The sequence below is a fragment of the Aspergillus pseudodeflectus genome (genome assembly GCF_044049435.1).
Source record: "Aspergillus pseudodeflectus strain CBS 756.74 chromosome Unknown BJX68scaffold_2, whole genome shotgun sequence".
Taxonomy (NCBI): Eukaryota; Fungi; Ascomycota; class Eurotiomycetes; order Eurotiales; family Aspergillaceae; genus Aspergillus; species Aspergillus pseudodeflectus.
In genome coordinates, this window is record NW_027263778.1 from 382,471 (window position 1) to 395,131 (window position 12,661).

Consider the following 12,661-nt stretch of genomic DNA (forward strand, 5'->3'; position numbering starts at 1 on the left):
AGAGACAGACAATTCGCAGTGTCTCGAACAGAGGCTGGAAGTAGACATCAACTTCAGTTGGAGCCTAGTGGATGCCTAACAATTGCACCAGGATAGCTAACAAGGGGTTTGATACACAAACGGATGGAGTGGTGGTCTGTTTGGATTGGTGGTGGTGTGTGCCAGTGGTACTCCAAAGGCAGCCGCATCTTGGCTGCAGGTGTTGCCTGGCGTGTGCCTGCCCGCCTAAGCAACTGTCAAGGATATAACCACCCTCGGACCATGACACAGAGATCAGAGCTTTTTGAACCACTTACCCGCTTCATCTTCCACTTATTCCGTCCACTACCCAGTAACACTCCACTAAACAACACCCCACATACTTCCAAAATGACAGACCCAGACCCTGCCGAGTTCCAGGCCCCCAGCGTTGGATTGGAGGACATTTCAGAAAAGGGATCCAATCCTCCAGCCCGGAAGGTCGAGTACCGCCACACCATAGTCGACCTCGAAGCCGAACTGAACCGCACCATGGTCCGAGATTGCAAGATTGACGCCTGTATCGATCTGTTCCTCTGCCGCGTGTTATCCTTCAGAAAGAACAACCCAGATGGCCCAGACGGCGAGGGGTGGTACTCGGCATGGCTGTTTCGAGACATGCGCAGACAATTGCCCGCCGAAAAGCTTGAGCCCATGACACAGGAGCTTCGTCAAAATCTCGATCGATTGGTCCCCGGGCATGTGTCGGATGGCGAGCCAGTTTTGGATGCGATCAACGACCGGGTAGAAAGGCGATGGAACGCAATTCAAATGAGCAGAGAAGCTCCCAGCGAGCAGGCCATCCCCCAATCCCTCGTGCAGACCCTTGCCGAAAAGCATTTCAAGGAACGGACTGGCCTCGGGGCAACCACATCGCCAGAAGACCGAACAAGCCTCAAAAATTCATGTCGCCAGCTACGAAGCCTGATTGAAGGCGAGCGCGTGACTGCTTCATTCTCGTGCGGTGGAACGATCCCAGTCGCTGTCGATTCCGAGGTTGCTGATGGCAAGAACCTAACCGCTTCTCCCCCAGTGCGCATCTTTTGGAGCAAACGTGATGATGCGACCGCACAGAAGCTCATCCTACCCATCGGCACATCCGTCCCCGAAGTTAGTGCTGAAATACTGAAGCGGCTGGTAGCAGATTGTGATCCGGCGAGCTTCGGGCGCGGAGACATGGATGTCGTTGATCCGGAATACCGCAAAGCTGGAAAGCTTGACACCGACCAGTTCGCGACGAGCTTTCACCCTGCGGATTTTGGAATCCTCGATACCGTTGGACAAGTTCTCCTCCCGAGCATCAGTAGCGAGACAGACAACCAGCTGCAGTTCCGGAGGATCAAGGCGGAGTTGTACAAGATGAATGTGTGTCTTGGCTGCGACCCTGCATGATTTAGAGATATTAACCAATCTGGTCCTGCAGGTATACTCCGGACCATCAGGCCTATTCCGAAAGCACGTCGATACCCCGCGAGCCGCGAACCAAATCGGATCCCTTGTCGTCTGTCTACCCTCCAAGTTCTCAGGCGGGAGCCTGCACGTCGAGCACCATGGCCACAAGGTCACATTTAACTGGAGCGACAAGAGTGAGACAACAATCCAATGGGCAGCATTTTATAGCGACTGTGAGCACGAGATCGAGACCATCACCACCGGCGACCGCATCACTCTCACATACAACCTATACGTGACCGAGCCCATCGGAGAGCTGATCCCGTCGCCTACCGCACCCATGGATCCAAGGTCACTACCCATGTACTCTTGGATAAAAGACCTCCTTACAAAGAACGAGTTCCTCAGTAACGGTACGGACTCTTTGAACAGCCGCACATGGCAGCCCACTAACAAGCGCACAGGCGGTGTCCTCGGCTTCTTCTGCTCCCACGCTTACGCGCATTCCTCGCCCCTCGCGCAAACGCACCTCCCGAGAGGCCTCAAGGGCGCCGACCTAGTCCTCTACTCCGTCTTCCGCTCCCTCGGGATCGAAGTCTCCATCCTACCAGTCCTCGACAGCGACCGACGCCGATATGGCGGCGGGAACCCCGAGCTTGGCGTAACGGGGACACTGCAGGGCCCTGATGCTGAACCGAAGAGACATTATATGGATACCAAGGACTGGTACGGGTCCGACGTTCTCTGGGACTATCTCATGAATGGAGATGCCAATGGAAATGGTGATAGCGACGACGCGACGCCGCTCAAGCCGACTTTCAGCGAATTGCTGCCGATGCCCTTCCAGGCTGCTGACTGTGAAGACCTGGACCGGTGGTGGAAGGTGCTTCTGATGAGCAGACAGGTTAGTGGGATGACGGACGTGCTGGAATCTATCGAGGCTGGGAATGTGCCACACGAGATCAAGGGCGAAAAAGGGGGCGAGAACAGCTTCTACAAGACCGCCGCCGCAAAAATCGGCGTTGCCCGTCATCCGTACATTACCTCTCACCGCGGTCAACATGAAGCCCTAGATGACGTAAGTTATACCCCTGCTAACACCTATATATCTGGCTCGAGGCGCATGGCATGGGCTAATTGGGTTCCTTACAGGTCATCAAAGCAGTCTGGCCAGCTTACCATCTGACGGGAATCACATGGATCACGGAGCCCAAGCACGAGGAGATGGCGTTTAGCCAGATTGCGTATGGAAATGAGGCGTCTGTTGGGACGCGGTACTCGTGCGCTGCAATCCTGGCGGTTATTCCGCCAGCCGAGCAGAGGAGTGGGATTCTCCGGCAGGGTTGATTATCAGAGGGAATCTGGAGCCTAGGTGGAGCTTATTGAATGCCGCTGGGGTGGTAGAAGCTTGTGTTCTTCAAGAATGCCGGAATTCAAGTTGTCATGCAGAGACTAAATAAACAACGTATGTGCACTGCTGCGGATAAGCCCGCCACGCCATAATCGGCTCTTCGTTCGAAACTTCTAGAGGTGGGTCGGTCCAGAATTAAGCAACATTCCGATGGCCAGCAGTGATTTGTCATAAGTCTAGAAGCCCTAGTTGGAAATGTAGGTGTAAGCCAGCCCCGTTTCCGGACACCTCGACGGCCATCCATGTCCGGCGACCATGACTAACGTAGTTAAAGGAGATCATCAACACGGAGAAGTTACCCGTCCCAATCTACCCTGTTCCCGAACCTTAAGCCTCAGAAATGATCCCGCTGGGTGATCGACGTCAAGATGAAGATTATCCTCCTCGCTCCGTGGCTGAGAGCAACCCTCGCCAGCCCGCTCGCTCCGGCTCCCGAACCCACCTCAACCACCACCGCGACAGCGACTGAAACGATAACAGAAACCAATACTGTCGAAGCGAGCCTGGGAAATCTATGCATCGGTCTCCCACTAGCCGGTTCGTTTTTCCTGTCCAAAGATGGTGTGCGTGTCGGCGAACTAAGAAAATAGAGATGTGCAAAGTGTTGCCGCTATCCCAACAGCGAGTCTGGGCGATCTGCTCTCGCTCGGGAAACTTCAGGAATGCGCGGGAAATACCTTGAGTGAGAAGCCGTTGACGGGATTGTTGGGCTTGCTTGGTGGGAGTGGGTAGACCGTAGCTGGTTGATGTTGTATGAGGTGATCCAGAAATGTTGCGAGTTTCGTAGGATTCGTCGGCCCTTGGCTGTCTTTTGCTTGCGATATGTTGACTAGGGTCGGTCGATATGTCAATATTCGTTCCCAGCTCATCTTTTGATGAGTGAATCATGTATACGTCTAAGCCTCTGGATTATCCGTGCCCCTTTTGCGCCGCTGCGAACTAGTTACCAGGACTCTCGCCCTTGACTCGAGAGCGCATGCAAAGGCTGCCCTGCTCCCTCTTCTCGGTTGCACACACCAACAGCCTGTCGGGGGAAGGTCGATTGCGCGGCCTGTTTGCGCCCGACGCAGTCGCCTACCCAGATCGGGGTTTCTTCAGCTTTATAAATGACTAAAGCCACAACAGCCTGATCGCCTTCTCCGATGCTGCAATGTGCTGAGCCGCGAAGTGTAGATCAGTGCCTGCGCCGGGCCGGCCCGCTCAGGCGGCAGATTTCGCACAGCATGAGTTCGTGGATCCAGCGTCTTACTCCAGGAATTCTTCGATTTGATCGATGTCTTCATGATATATAGTCCCGACGGCCCATGGGGGCTTCTTGATACCGAACCCACGGGATAGGAATAGTTGGACCATGTCCTTTTGCCCCCATGAATCCGCGTGCTCGAGCACTGCAACCTCGTCGGGCGAACCCTGGATAGCAGGATTGGCCCCGTTATCGAGCAGGAATATCACCATGTCAGCATGGCCGTTGGCCGCCGCACGATGCAACGCCGTGTAGCGGTTCACGTCGTCGATTGAAACGACCCTGTTGATTTTGGCGCCCACATCTAGCAAGAATTTCGCCGCGGCGGTCTGGCCGTGCTCCGCGGCGTGAGAGAGGGCTCTCGTTTTGCATCTGACAGGGATTTCGTCGGGTTTGCTATATTGAAAGACCTTCTGAAGAACAGATACGTAACCCCTTTCCGCGGCCCAGTACAAAACCAATGGTGGTCTTGCGGGGACAGGCTCGGTTGCTACAATGGCATAGAGGTGAGGTTCGACAACGCAAGAAAAAAAATGGCAAGTCTGGAGAAGGTGGGATAGGTCTTTCGGGGACAGAAAGTTGGCGATTATCAAGACGAGCTCGACTGGGAGGGTGGATATTGGTGAGAGAAGCCTAGATCTCTTGCGAGGATTGAAAACCTCCAGGAGGTCCTCCATTTTGGCCGTGGATCTGGAAGGATTGCTGGGTGGGACTCGAACCACGGGACGAGGCTCGGTGCGGAGTTTCCGTGGGGAAAATTCTGCTTAGATAATCCCTCTTGGCGGCCGCACCTTCTCCAGAGAGATACACCGGTCATGTGATGCCACTGCTTCCTTCTTCCTCCCGCTGCCTTCGATAGCAACACATGGATTGAGACTCATCTACGGAGTAGCACCTCACATCTTCACCATTCGGTTGCAGAACAGGGGACTATATCGCCCGATCCAATTACTAGCCTTGCAAATTGCACTTACCACTTCCGTTTCCTTCCCAGTCTTCACTCTCCCTGTCCCCACTCCTCTTTGCTTGCGGGCCATATCTCCCTTATCATTTCGTCTCATCGAGTCACAACAAAGCAGCCCGCTCCGGCTTTTGATCCTCAACAATGAACCCTCGACCAGAGACCTTCACCAATGGATGATCCCCGACCGCCAAAACGAACGCGCCAAGCGTGTGAACAATGCCGGTAATTGCCTTGTTTCTATTCTAACGTTTATCTACGGCCACTGATGGTCTCAAGACGGAAAAAATCGCGCTGTCCCGGCGAGCGCCCGGCATGCTCCTATTGCCAAAGGCTCGGGCAAGAGTGTGAGTATGCCGGTGATGAAGAGGCTGATTATGCCAGAAAAATGGTACGCACCCTCGTCTGCCTTAGTTTGGGTCCGACCGGCTTCTTATCTCGCAGGAACAACGCATTGAGGGCATCGAAGGCAAGATTGACGCGTTGATGGAAGCCTTCAGTGGCCAGAGTCAGCCGTTTCTCCCTTCTCCCACCACGAACTTTTCGGCCCGACCGCCTCGCTCTGAGCCTGCTATGGAAGCGTCCATTGGCACATCAATGTGAGGGATTGCCTGCCCCTCTCTATTTGCAGAAACTGATTGAGAGAATGACACAGCGGTTTGAATGCACGAAACGCTACCCATCTGTTTTGGAAGTACTGCAATTTCCAACCTCTCACCCTGTTTCAGCACGCCACATTCCCCGCAAGTGCTGACAGCCGTGAGCCTGAGCTTCTCCTGGCAATGCAAGCCTTGGGCCTCCGGTTCAGTGGAGGCGGGATTTCTGAGCCAGAGATAAACCGCCAGATTACCAGTTGGGTGGAAGAGGCAAGGCGCCTGGCTATGGCTCGTATCGCACAAGGTTCAGTAGAACTTTCCACTTTACAGACACTTTGCATTCTCATCTTCATCGACCATACTTCAGGAAGATCCGTGAGGGCTGGCGCGACAATCCGTCTTACTGCATACCTTCTATCGAATTTAAAGTTTGGAGATTTGGAATTGCCAAACCTGGACAACGAGAAGGACGAGCGCCTACTCTGCCGATGGAGTCTTCACATGCTGGGTAACTTGATCGGACAGCCCATCTCGGCTCCTAAGCTTGATTACAACGTTCCGACTGCGTCTCCTAATAAGAGAGATCTTGGGTTGGCCGCATGCGCTATTCAACTCAGTGAAGTCTGGGAGTTGGCATGGAGCTACGCACAAACCCCTGTCGCAGCAAACTCTCTCCCGCCGTGGGCTCCGCAGTCCGACTACTCGCGGATTACCTTTCGACACACCGAATTTGAAAGCATTACTCCGTTGCGATACCGTCTCCATGAAACTCGATTTGACGAGCTCACTGGCGATGATCTTCAACGGCGACGAGACTTTTGGGGTCACTGGCTGTTCTTTCAGGTAGTCTTTCACACGATTCCGTGCATTCTGAACCATCCCCTCCTTCTCTCAACGCGACTGCGCCATTTTCGTCACACTATGCCACAGTCCTTTCTTCAGCATTCGTACGAACAAATCACTCTACATGCCGGATGGGTACTCCATTTCATCGACCAACTAGAGACCAAGAATTACGAAGCCTCCGACCCGACCTTCGGGCATTGTGTCGTGGTAATTGCGACAATCTATCTCCAACACAGCTTTGTCGAGGATGTGTTTTTTCGAGAAAAGGCTCAATTTGGTTACGACAGGTGCCTTACCTTTCTGACGAGGATGGCCCGTCGCTGGCCAAATATTGATCGACAGGTGGACAATCTTCGAAAGCTAAGGAGCAGTATCTCCGCTGGGGACGTGCAAAACTCGCGGCAGACCTGGTCGGTCAACGTCCAACTGCTTTGGGACATCCTGCGGGGTACCCCGCCCAAGCAGATAGCTGCGGATATTTTCGGCCCTCTCCTTGCAAGAGACAGCGCCCTCCATCCGGACCTCTCCACACCCGAGACAGACTTTGATCTTATCGGATCCGCAGGGATCTCTGGTCACAAGACCGTTGCACGAAACCTGGTTACCTATTACCCTCCTGAACAAGTCCTGCAACCGACGCCTCCAGATCTTTCAGCTCTCCTTGGCGACCCCGGAATTGGTCTGGCGGGGACTGCGAATACCGCCTTTCTCCAGCCCCAGGACTATGGACGCTTTATCGACAACTGGCTAGATCTCCCTACGTGAAATGATACTTGAGATTTGAATGACCTTCCAATGACACTTGAATCACTTCTAAATGTGCTGAATCGGGCTTGAATGATACCTTCACATTGCGGTATATATATATCACCAGGCTAATGGACCATTGCTCTGATTCATCGTTTGACAGTCAAGCTTCCGACAAAATTCCACCTCTTCGCTCAACCCGCTTATGCTATCCGGCTCCGGCGTTGCCGGCCAGATTTCGCGTCCCTCCTTTTCCTCGGACTGGTAGTGCTCCATCACCAGTGTCTTGACGCTGCGCTGGAAGAACAGTGGGCCCTTTTCAAGCTGCGGATGGAGGCTCCCATTCACATACACACCGCTATTGAGATTCCTCTGGGCCCCATTACAGAGATCCTTATCCTCTTTCAAAACCTGTTTGAAAATACTATCAATCTTGTGAAACTCTTCGTCCGACGCATCCTTGTGTCTATAAACGTCGTACTGCATGTGGGTTTGCGAGGCAGAGATGGGGACGCAGCGCATCATATAGAAGAAAGATGTTGACACGGTCATGCACGCATTGGGGAAGTAGAATGTGCTGACAATCCCCATTCCCTCGCGGTCGTTGTGATCCGTGTTGTAATGCTGGATATGGCCAGCCTCCGTCTCGACCCAGTACTTTCCAAGATCTGTGTACTGGACGATTCCCGGGTGGCCGGTCGGGCAATGATAACACTAGATTGATACAGTCAGCTACAATCTGGAAGAAATGGCGGTGATACACTACTTCGTTGTAGTTGTCTGCCAACGTCTTCCAGTTATAGTCGCCAACCATCTCCCACTGGTGGTCGAACTGATACTGGGAAAAGTCAAACGGTTTGAGTCGAGGCTGTTCATCGACTCCTGCAAAATCCTTCTCCCACGGTACACTTGGTGTCTCCGATGCCTCTAGGTTCACCCAAATGAATCCGTACTTGTCAATGTGGACATGGATCGGGAACAGCCCGTGCTTCTCCTTCTCGAATCCCTCGAGGTCTTGGTATTTCGGTGCTTTGGCGAGCTTTCCATTCAAGCCATAGGACCATCCTGCACCCGTCAGAATCTGCAGTCCCTGCTCGCATTCTTCGTCACTTACCGTGGTACTGACACGCTAGTATGCTGACCTTGCCCGACTCCTCGTGAACTAATGGAAAGGCACGATGGCGACAGACGTTGTGGAAGGCGTTTATATTACCCTGACGGTCACGGATGATGAAGAATGAGAATCCTCCTTCGTGAAGCTGGAGGTACTGCCCTGCCTCGGCGAGCCTCTGCCTGTGCGCTGCAAGCAACCATCTCTTCGAAAAGATGGCGCGACGCTCCAAGCCGTACATGGCCTCGGATCGATACCACGAGGAAGGCAGACTCGACATTGTGGCATTGTCGGTAGGTTTGGTGGGTTGCAGGTATCCGAAGAGGCGGTTCATATTGCTTGAGTGGTGACTGGGAGAAACGAAAACTGTACGAATGGGCTTGTGGCTTGAGGGCAATGACCGCCTGGGACTACACTCCTTTACCATAGCCTTTATCTTCGTGTCAACAACGCATGGCACGCCATGAATGCCCCTCGTTTTTGCCTGATTTGGAGTAGATGGAAACAAGGAGTTATCTCGCTCGACAGGGGACTAGTCTCAGGAGCCGATTGGAGCGCGGACGTGCCGGGCCCACGCACGGCGAACAACCAATCAACCCGCGATAATTCTTTTCTGGATCTTGGATCTGTGGATAGTATCCAACATGGTCGCCGCAGATAACCTCGGACTCGGGGGGACCTCCGCATCCGATATTTGCTGGCTGAAGATCTGGATCAGCTGTCCTTGAAATTTCGCAGCTTGATCATACCACGACTTATCATCCTTCTCTCTTCATCCTATTCGTGGACCTTAGGTAGTAAAACTCACTTCTTATCTGCGCAATGGGCATCGACACCGCCGCCCCGATCCTCATAGTTGGTGCCGGAGTATTCGGCCTCTCAACTGCCCTCGAGCTGACTAAGAGGGGATACCAGAACATCACCGTCCTGGACCGACACGTCCCTCCTGTCGTCGATGGAAGCAGTGTTGATATTTCGCGCATTATTCGAGCCGACTATGCCGATCCGCTCTACGCACAGATGGCATTGGAAGCCCACAAAGGGTGGACATCCACATACTCCGACTTCTACCACAAGTCCGGTTTTGCGCTGTTTACAGAAAAGCCAAACGCGTACCTACAAAAGTCGAAAGAGACTATCATCGAAAAGGGCGGCCACGTCGATGAACTGTCGGACCTTGCGCAGCTTCGCGCCCTCTATCCGGCGGTCGAAGCGAACATCCCCGGTGCGCAAGGCTACCATAACCCGACCGGAGGATGGGCAGACGCAGCTGGAAGCATCGGCTTCCTAGCCTCACAATGCAGTGTCGCTGGGGTCTCTTTCATAACCGGTCGCCGTGGAACAGTACACTCGCTGCGTCGCTCAGGTGATAAGGTTGTCGGCGTCAACATCGTCAACGGAACTCATCTCCTTGCGTCGCAAGTCATACTCGCTACGGGCGCATGGTCAAACCGACTCATCGACCTCTCCCACGCCGCAGCCTCTTCCGGTCAGCCCGTTGGATTCTTGCAACTCACCCCCGAGGAAGCGCAGAAATTCGCAAAAGTCCCCGTCATGATCAATTTCAGCACCGGTGTCTTCTCCTTCCCTCCAACACCCGGAACCAACATTCTTAAACTCGCCCGGCACGGCTACGGCTACGCGACCGAGGCTACATCCGAAGCAACTGGGCGAACAATTTCAGGACCCAGGCGAGACGCAAGCAATGCTTCCTCCGGATACTTGCCAGACGATGCGGATGAAGCTCTGCGCCACGGTGTAAAGCAGCTCTTCCCTAGCTTGCAGGATCGTCCGTGGTTGAATCGTAGGATGTGCTGGTACACAGATACTCCGACTGGCGACTTTATCATCGACCATCATCCGACGCTACAGGGCTTGTTCGTGGCGACTGGTGGAGCAGGACAGTGAGTACCTTCTCTTCGGGCTCTATGCTGAAACAACAACTAACAGATATCCGCAGTGGCTTCAAGTTCCTCCCCGTTCTCGGCAAATACGTCGCAGATTGTTTTGAAGACAAAGCCGCAAAGGAACTCCGCGAGAAGTGGCGGCTGAAGCCCGCGAGGGGCGAAGCCGGGACTGTCAACATGTCGGGTGACGGAAGCCGCGGAGGGCCTCCGCTGCGGAAATTGACGATCTTGGAGCAGTCCAAGCTGTGACTCCAAAGGAACAAGATAGACGAGTAGTTTGTTAGAATCGATTATCTTATCTCATCTCCAATATCTGCTTGTCACGGGGAGAAATCCGCAACCCCGCACACTACTCCATATTAGGCGATGAGATGAGCCGGACACAAGCCGGTATAAGATCAGCCGACAATTATCTTCACTATATTACCTGGATATCAAACTCTATAGCTGAACCGAGCGCAATCTCACCAATTAGATCGCAACATGTCGCCGCAATCCACCACCAATCAACGCCTAAGGGTGACCATCATTGGAGCGGGGTGCGTCCCTGGAATCCTATCAACAAAGAAACACGGAAGAGTGCAGTCACTGATACTATGGATACAGAGTCTCCGGGATCCTCATGGCCATCAAACTACAACAGTATCTGCCCAACCACACAACCTTCCATATCTACGAAAAATCCCCCGAGATTGGCGGGACATGGTTCGAGAATCGGTACCCAGGTTGTGCTTGCGATGTACCCAGCCATCTGTATCAGTACTCGTTTGCGCCGAATACTGACTGGTCGAGATTGTGCGTACTCTACTCTGCCTTACTCCTCTGCCTATGATTTTAATGCGTTCTAATCATGTCCCGGGCGTGTAGCTACGCAACATCGCGCGAGATCCAATCCTACCTCGAATCCGTCGTGCGCCAATACAACCTCACGCCCCATATAAGCTTCAACAGCCTCGTCACACACGCGTCGTGGTCCGGCTCGCGTGGTCTCTGGACAATCGAGGTGTCAAGCCACGGTACAGTCGAAAGCGAAATCCTCATCAACGCCGGGGGCATCCTGAACAACCTACAGATGCCGGATATCCCCGGTCTCGACACATTCCGCGGTCCACAATTGCATACGGCTGCGTGGGATGATAGCGTTGACTTGACTGGTAAGCGTGTCGCGATTATTGGTGCCGGGGCGAGTGCTGTTCAGGTTGTGCCTGAGGTTCGGAAGATCGCGAAGCATGTCGACGTGTATATCCGGACGCCGTCGTGGATCTCGCCACCTGTTGCGCTGCCGGCGGGGGTTGAAAAGGGGCATATCTACAGCGAAGAGGAGAAAAAGTCATTTCGGGTCGATGGGAAGGGGTACCGAAGTATGCGAAAGGGGCTGGAAGACCAGTTCAATAGCATGTTCGGCGCGTTCACGAAGGGGAGCGTCGAGCAACAGGACTTGCGCGGCCGATTTGAGGGACGCATGAAAGCGCTCATCAAAGCTGAGGCGCTGCAGAAGAAACTCATCCCGAGCTTCGAGGCGGGATGTCGCCGGATTAACCCCGGAGAGGAGTATTTGATTGCGCTGCAGGAGGAAAATGTGCGGCCAGTCTTCGAGCGGATCGAGAGGATTGACTCGGACGGTGTTGTACTGGGGAATGGAGTAAAGCATGAGGCGGATGTGCTGATTGCAGCGACGGGTTTCAATACCAGCTTCCGGCCACGGTTTCCGATTCTGGGCACGGGGGGAGTGAATCTGCAGGATCTGTGGGAGGAGGATCCGACCTCGTACTGTGGGATTGCGGTTTCGGGGTTTCCGAATTATCTCATGTTCTTGGGGCCCAATACGCCGATTTCGAATGGCAGCTTGATGGGTGTGTCTCAACTGTATCTTCTACGTGAATGCGTATACTAACATCAACAGGCCCCCTCGAAGCAACAAGCGACTACATCACGCGCCTCCTCCGCAAAACCATCCGCCAACGCGTCAAATCATTCGACATCCGCGCAGACGTCCAAGCAGATTTCAACAAACACACGCAGGCCTTGATGCAAAACATGGTCTGGACAGGAACCTGCCGCAGCTGGTTCAAGAACAGCAAGAGCGGGAAAATCACGGCTCTCTGGCCGGGGAGCTCGCTGCACTACATGCAGACGCTGGCTGAGGACCGGTGGGAGGATTATAACTGGGAGTTTCAGGGAAGTCGCTTTGATTATCTGGGGAGAGGCTTTTCGTGGATTGAGGATCCGGCGGGGGATGTGCTTGGGAGGGAGGAGAGTGAGAAGTGGCGGATGTCGACTGTACCGAATAAAGAGTCGGATTTGAGTTATTATCTGGTGGATGCGGTGCCACTTGCTAAGAAGCGGGACGAGAAAGCTCTGCTATAGGAAGACATATCCTAGTCACGGGGAGTGTTGTATCCGTCAAATAATTGTCTACACTAGTGAAG

The 12,661-nt window shown here is 53.7% G+C and overlaps 7 protein-coding genes across 7 annotated transcripts; 4 read left to right on the forward strand and 3 right to left on the reverse strand.

Moving 5' to 3' along the window:
- Window positions 1-6: 6 nt before the first annotated feature.
- BJX68DRAFT_224354 (uncharacterized protein) lies at window positions 7-2,886 on the forward strand. The gene is made up of 5 exons (XM_071038254.1): window positions 7-34; window positions 297-1,383; window positions 1,442-1,823; window positions 1,875-2,488; window positions 2,563-2,886. Exons 2-5 carry the CDS (start codon window positions 370-372, stop codon window positions 2,755-2,757), a joined length of 2,205 nt encoding a protein of 734 aa, XP_070904841.1. The 5' UTR covers window positions 7-34; window positions 297-369; the 3' UTR covers window positions 2,758-2,886.
- A 54-nt stretch (window positions 2,887-2,940) lies between these two features.
- Window positions 2,941-3,843, reverse strand: BJX68DRAFT_224355 (uncharacterized protein). The gene has a single exon (XM_071038255.1). It carries the CDS (start codon window positions 3,707-3,709, stop codon window positions 3,197-3,199), a length of 513 nt encoding a protein of 170 aa, XP_070904842.1. The 5' UTR covers window positions 3,710-3,843; the 3' UTR covers window positions 2,941-3,196.
- Window positions 3,844-3,958: 115 nt separating this feature from the next.
- Window positions 3,959-4,761, reverse strand: BJX68DRAFT_224356 (ankyrin repeat-containing domain protein). The gene has a single exon (XM_071038256.1). It carries the CDS (start codon window positions 4,739-4,741, stop codon window positions 4,067-4,069), a length of 675 nt encoding a protein of 224 aa, XP_070904843.1. The 5' UTR covers window positions 4,742-4,761; the 3' UTR covers window positions 3,959-4,066.
- A 158-nt stretch (window positions 4,762-4,919) lies between these two features.
- BJX68DRAFT_78655 (Zn(II)2Cys6 transcription factor) lies at window positions 4,920-7,283 on the forward strand. Its single transcript, XM_071049764.1, has 4 exons — window positions 4,920-5,250; window positions 5,305-5,416; window positions 5,470-5,624; window positions 5,681-7,283. Exons 1-4 carry the CDS (start codon window positions 5,198-5,200, stop codon window positions 7,230-7,232), a joined length of 1,872 nt encoding a protein of 623 aa, XP_070904844.1. The 5' UTR covers window positions 4,920-5,197; the 3' UTR covers window positions 7,233-7,283.
- A 51-nt stretch (window positions 7,284-7,334) lies between these two features.
- On the reverse strand, window positions 7,335-8,659 carry BJX68DRAFT_261121 (aromatic ring-hydroxylating oxygenase subunit alpha; the record flags this gene model as incomplete). Its single annotated transcript, XM_071044090.1, has 3 exons — window positions 7,335-7,928; window positions 7,981-8,279; window positions 8,329-8,659. 3 exons carry the CDS (start codon window positions 8,657-8,659, stop codon window positions 7,335-7,337), a joined length of 1,224 nt encoding a protein of 407 aa, XP_070904845.1.
- Window positions 8,660-8,981: 322 nt separating this feature from the next.
- Window positions 8,982-10,537, forward strand: BJX68DRAFT_275554 (NAD(P)/FAD-dependent oxidoreductase). Its single transcript, XM_071047874.1, has 2 exons — window positions 8,982-10,229; window positions 10,286-10,537. The coding sequence occupies exons 1-2, from the start codon at window positions 9,148-9,150 to the stop codon at window positions 10,479-10,481; spliced, it is 1,278 nt and encodes a 425-aa protein (XP_070904846.1). The 5' UTR covers window positions 8,982-9,147; the 3' UTR covers window positions 10,482-10,537.
- A 178-nt stretch (window positions 10,538-10,715) lies between these two features.
- On the forward strand, window positions 10,716-12,599 carry BJX68DRAFT_261123 (flavin-containing monooxygenase; the record flags this gene model as incomplete). The annotated part of the gene is made up of 4 exons (XM_071044091.1): window positions 10,716-10,771; window positions 10,839-11,027; window positions 11,100-12,085; window positions 12,136-12,599. The coding sequence occupies 4 exons, from the start codon at window positions 10,716-10,718 to the stop codon at window positions 12,597-12,599; spliced, it is 1,695 nt and encodes a 564-aa protein (XP_070904847.1).
- Between the last annotated feature and the right edge of the window lie 62 nt (window positions 12,600-12,661).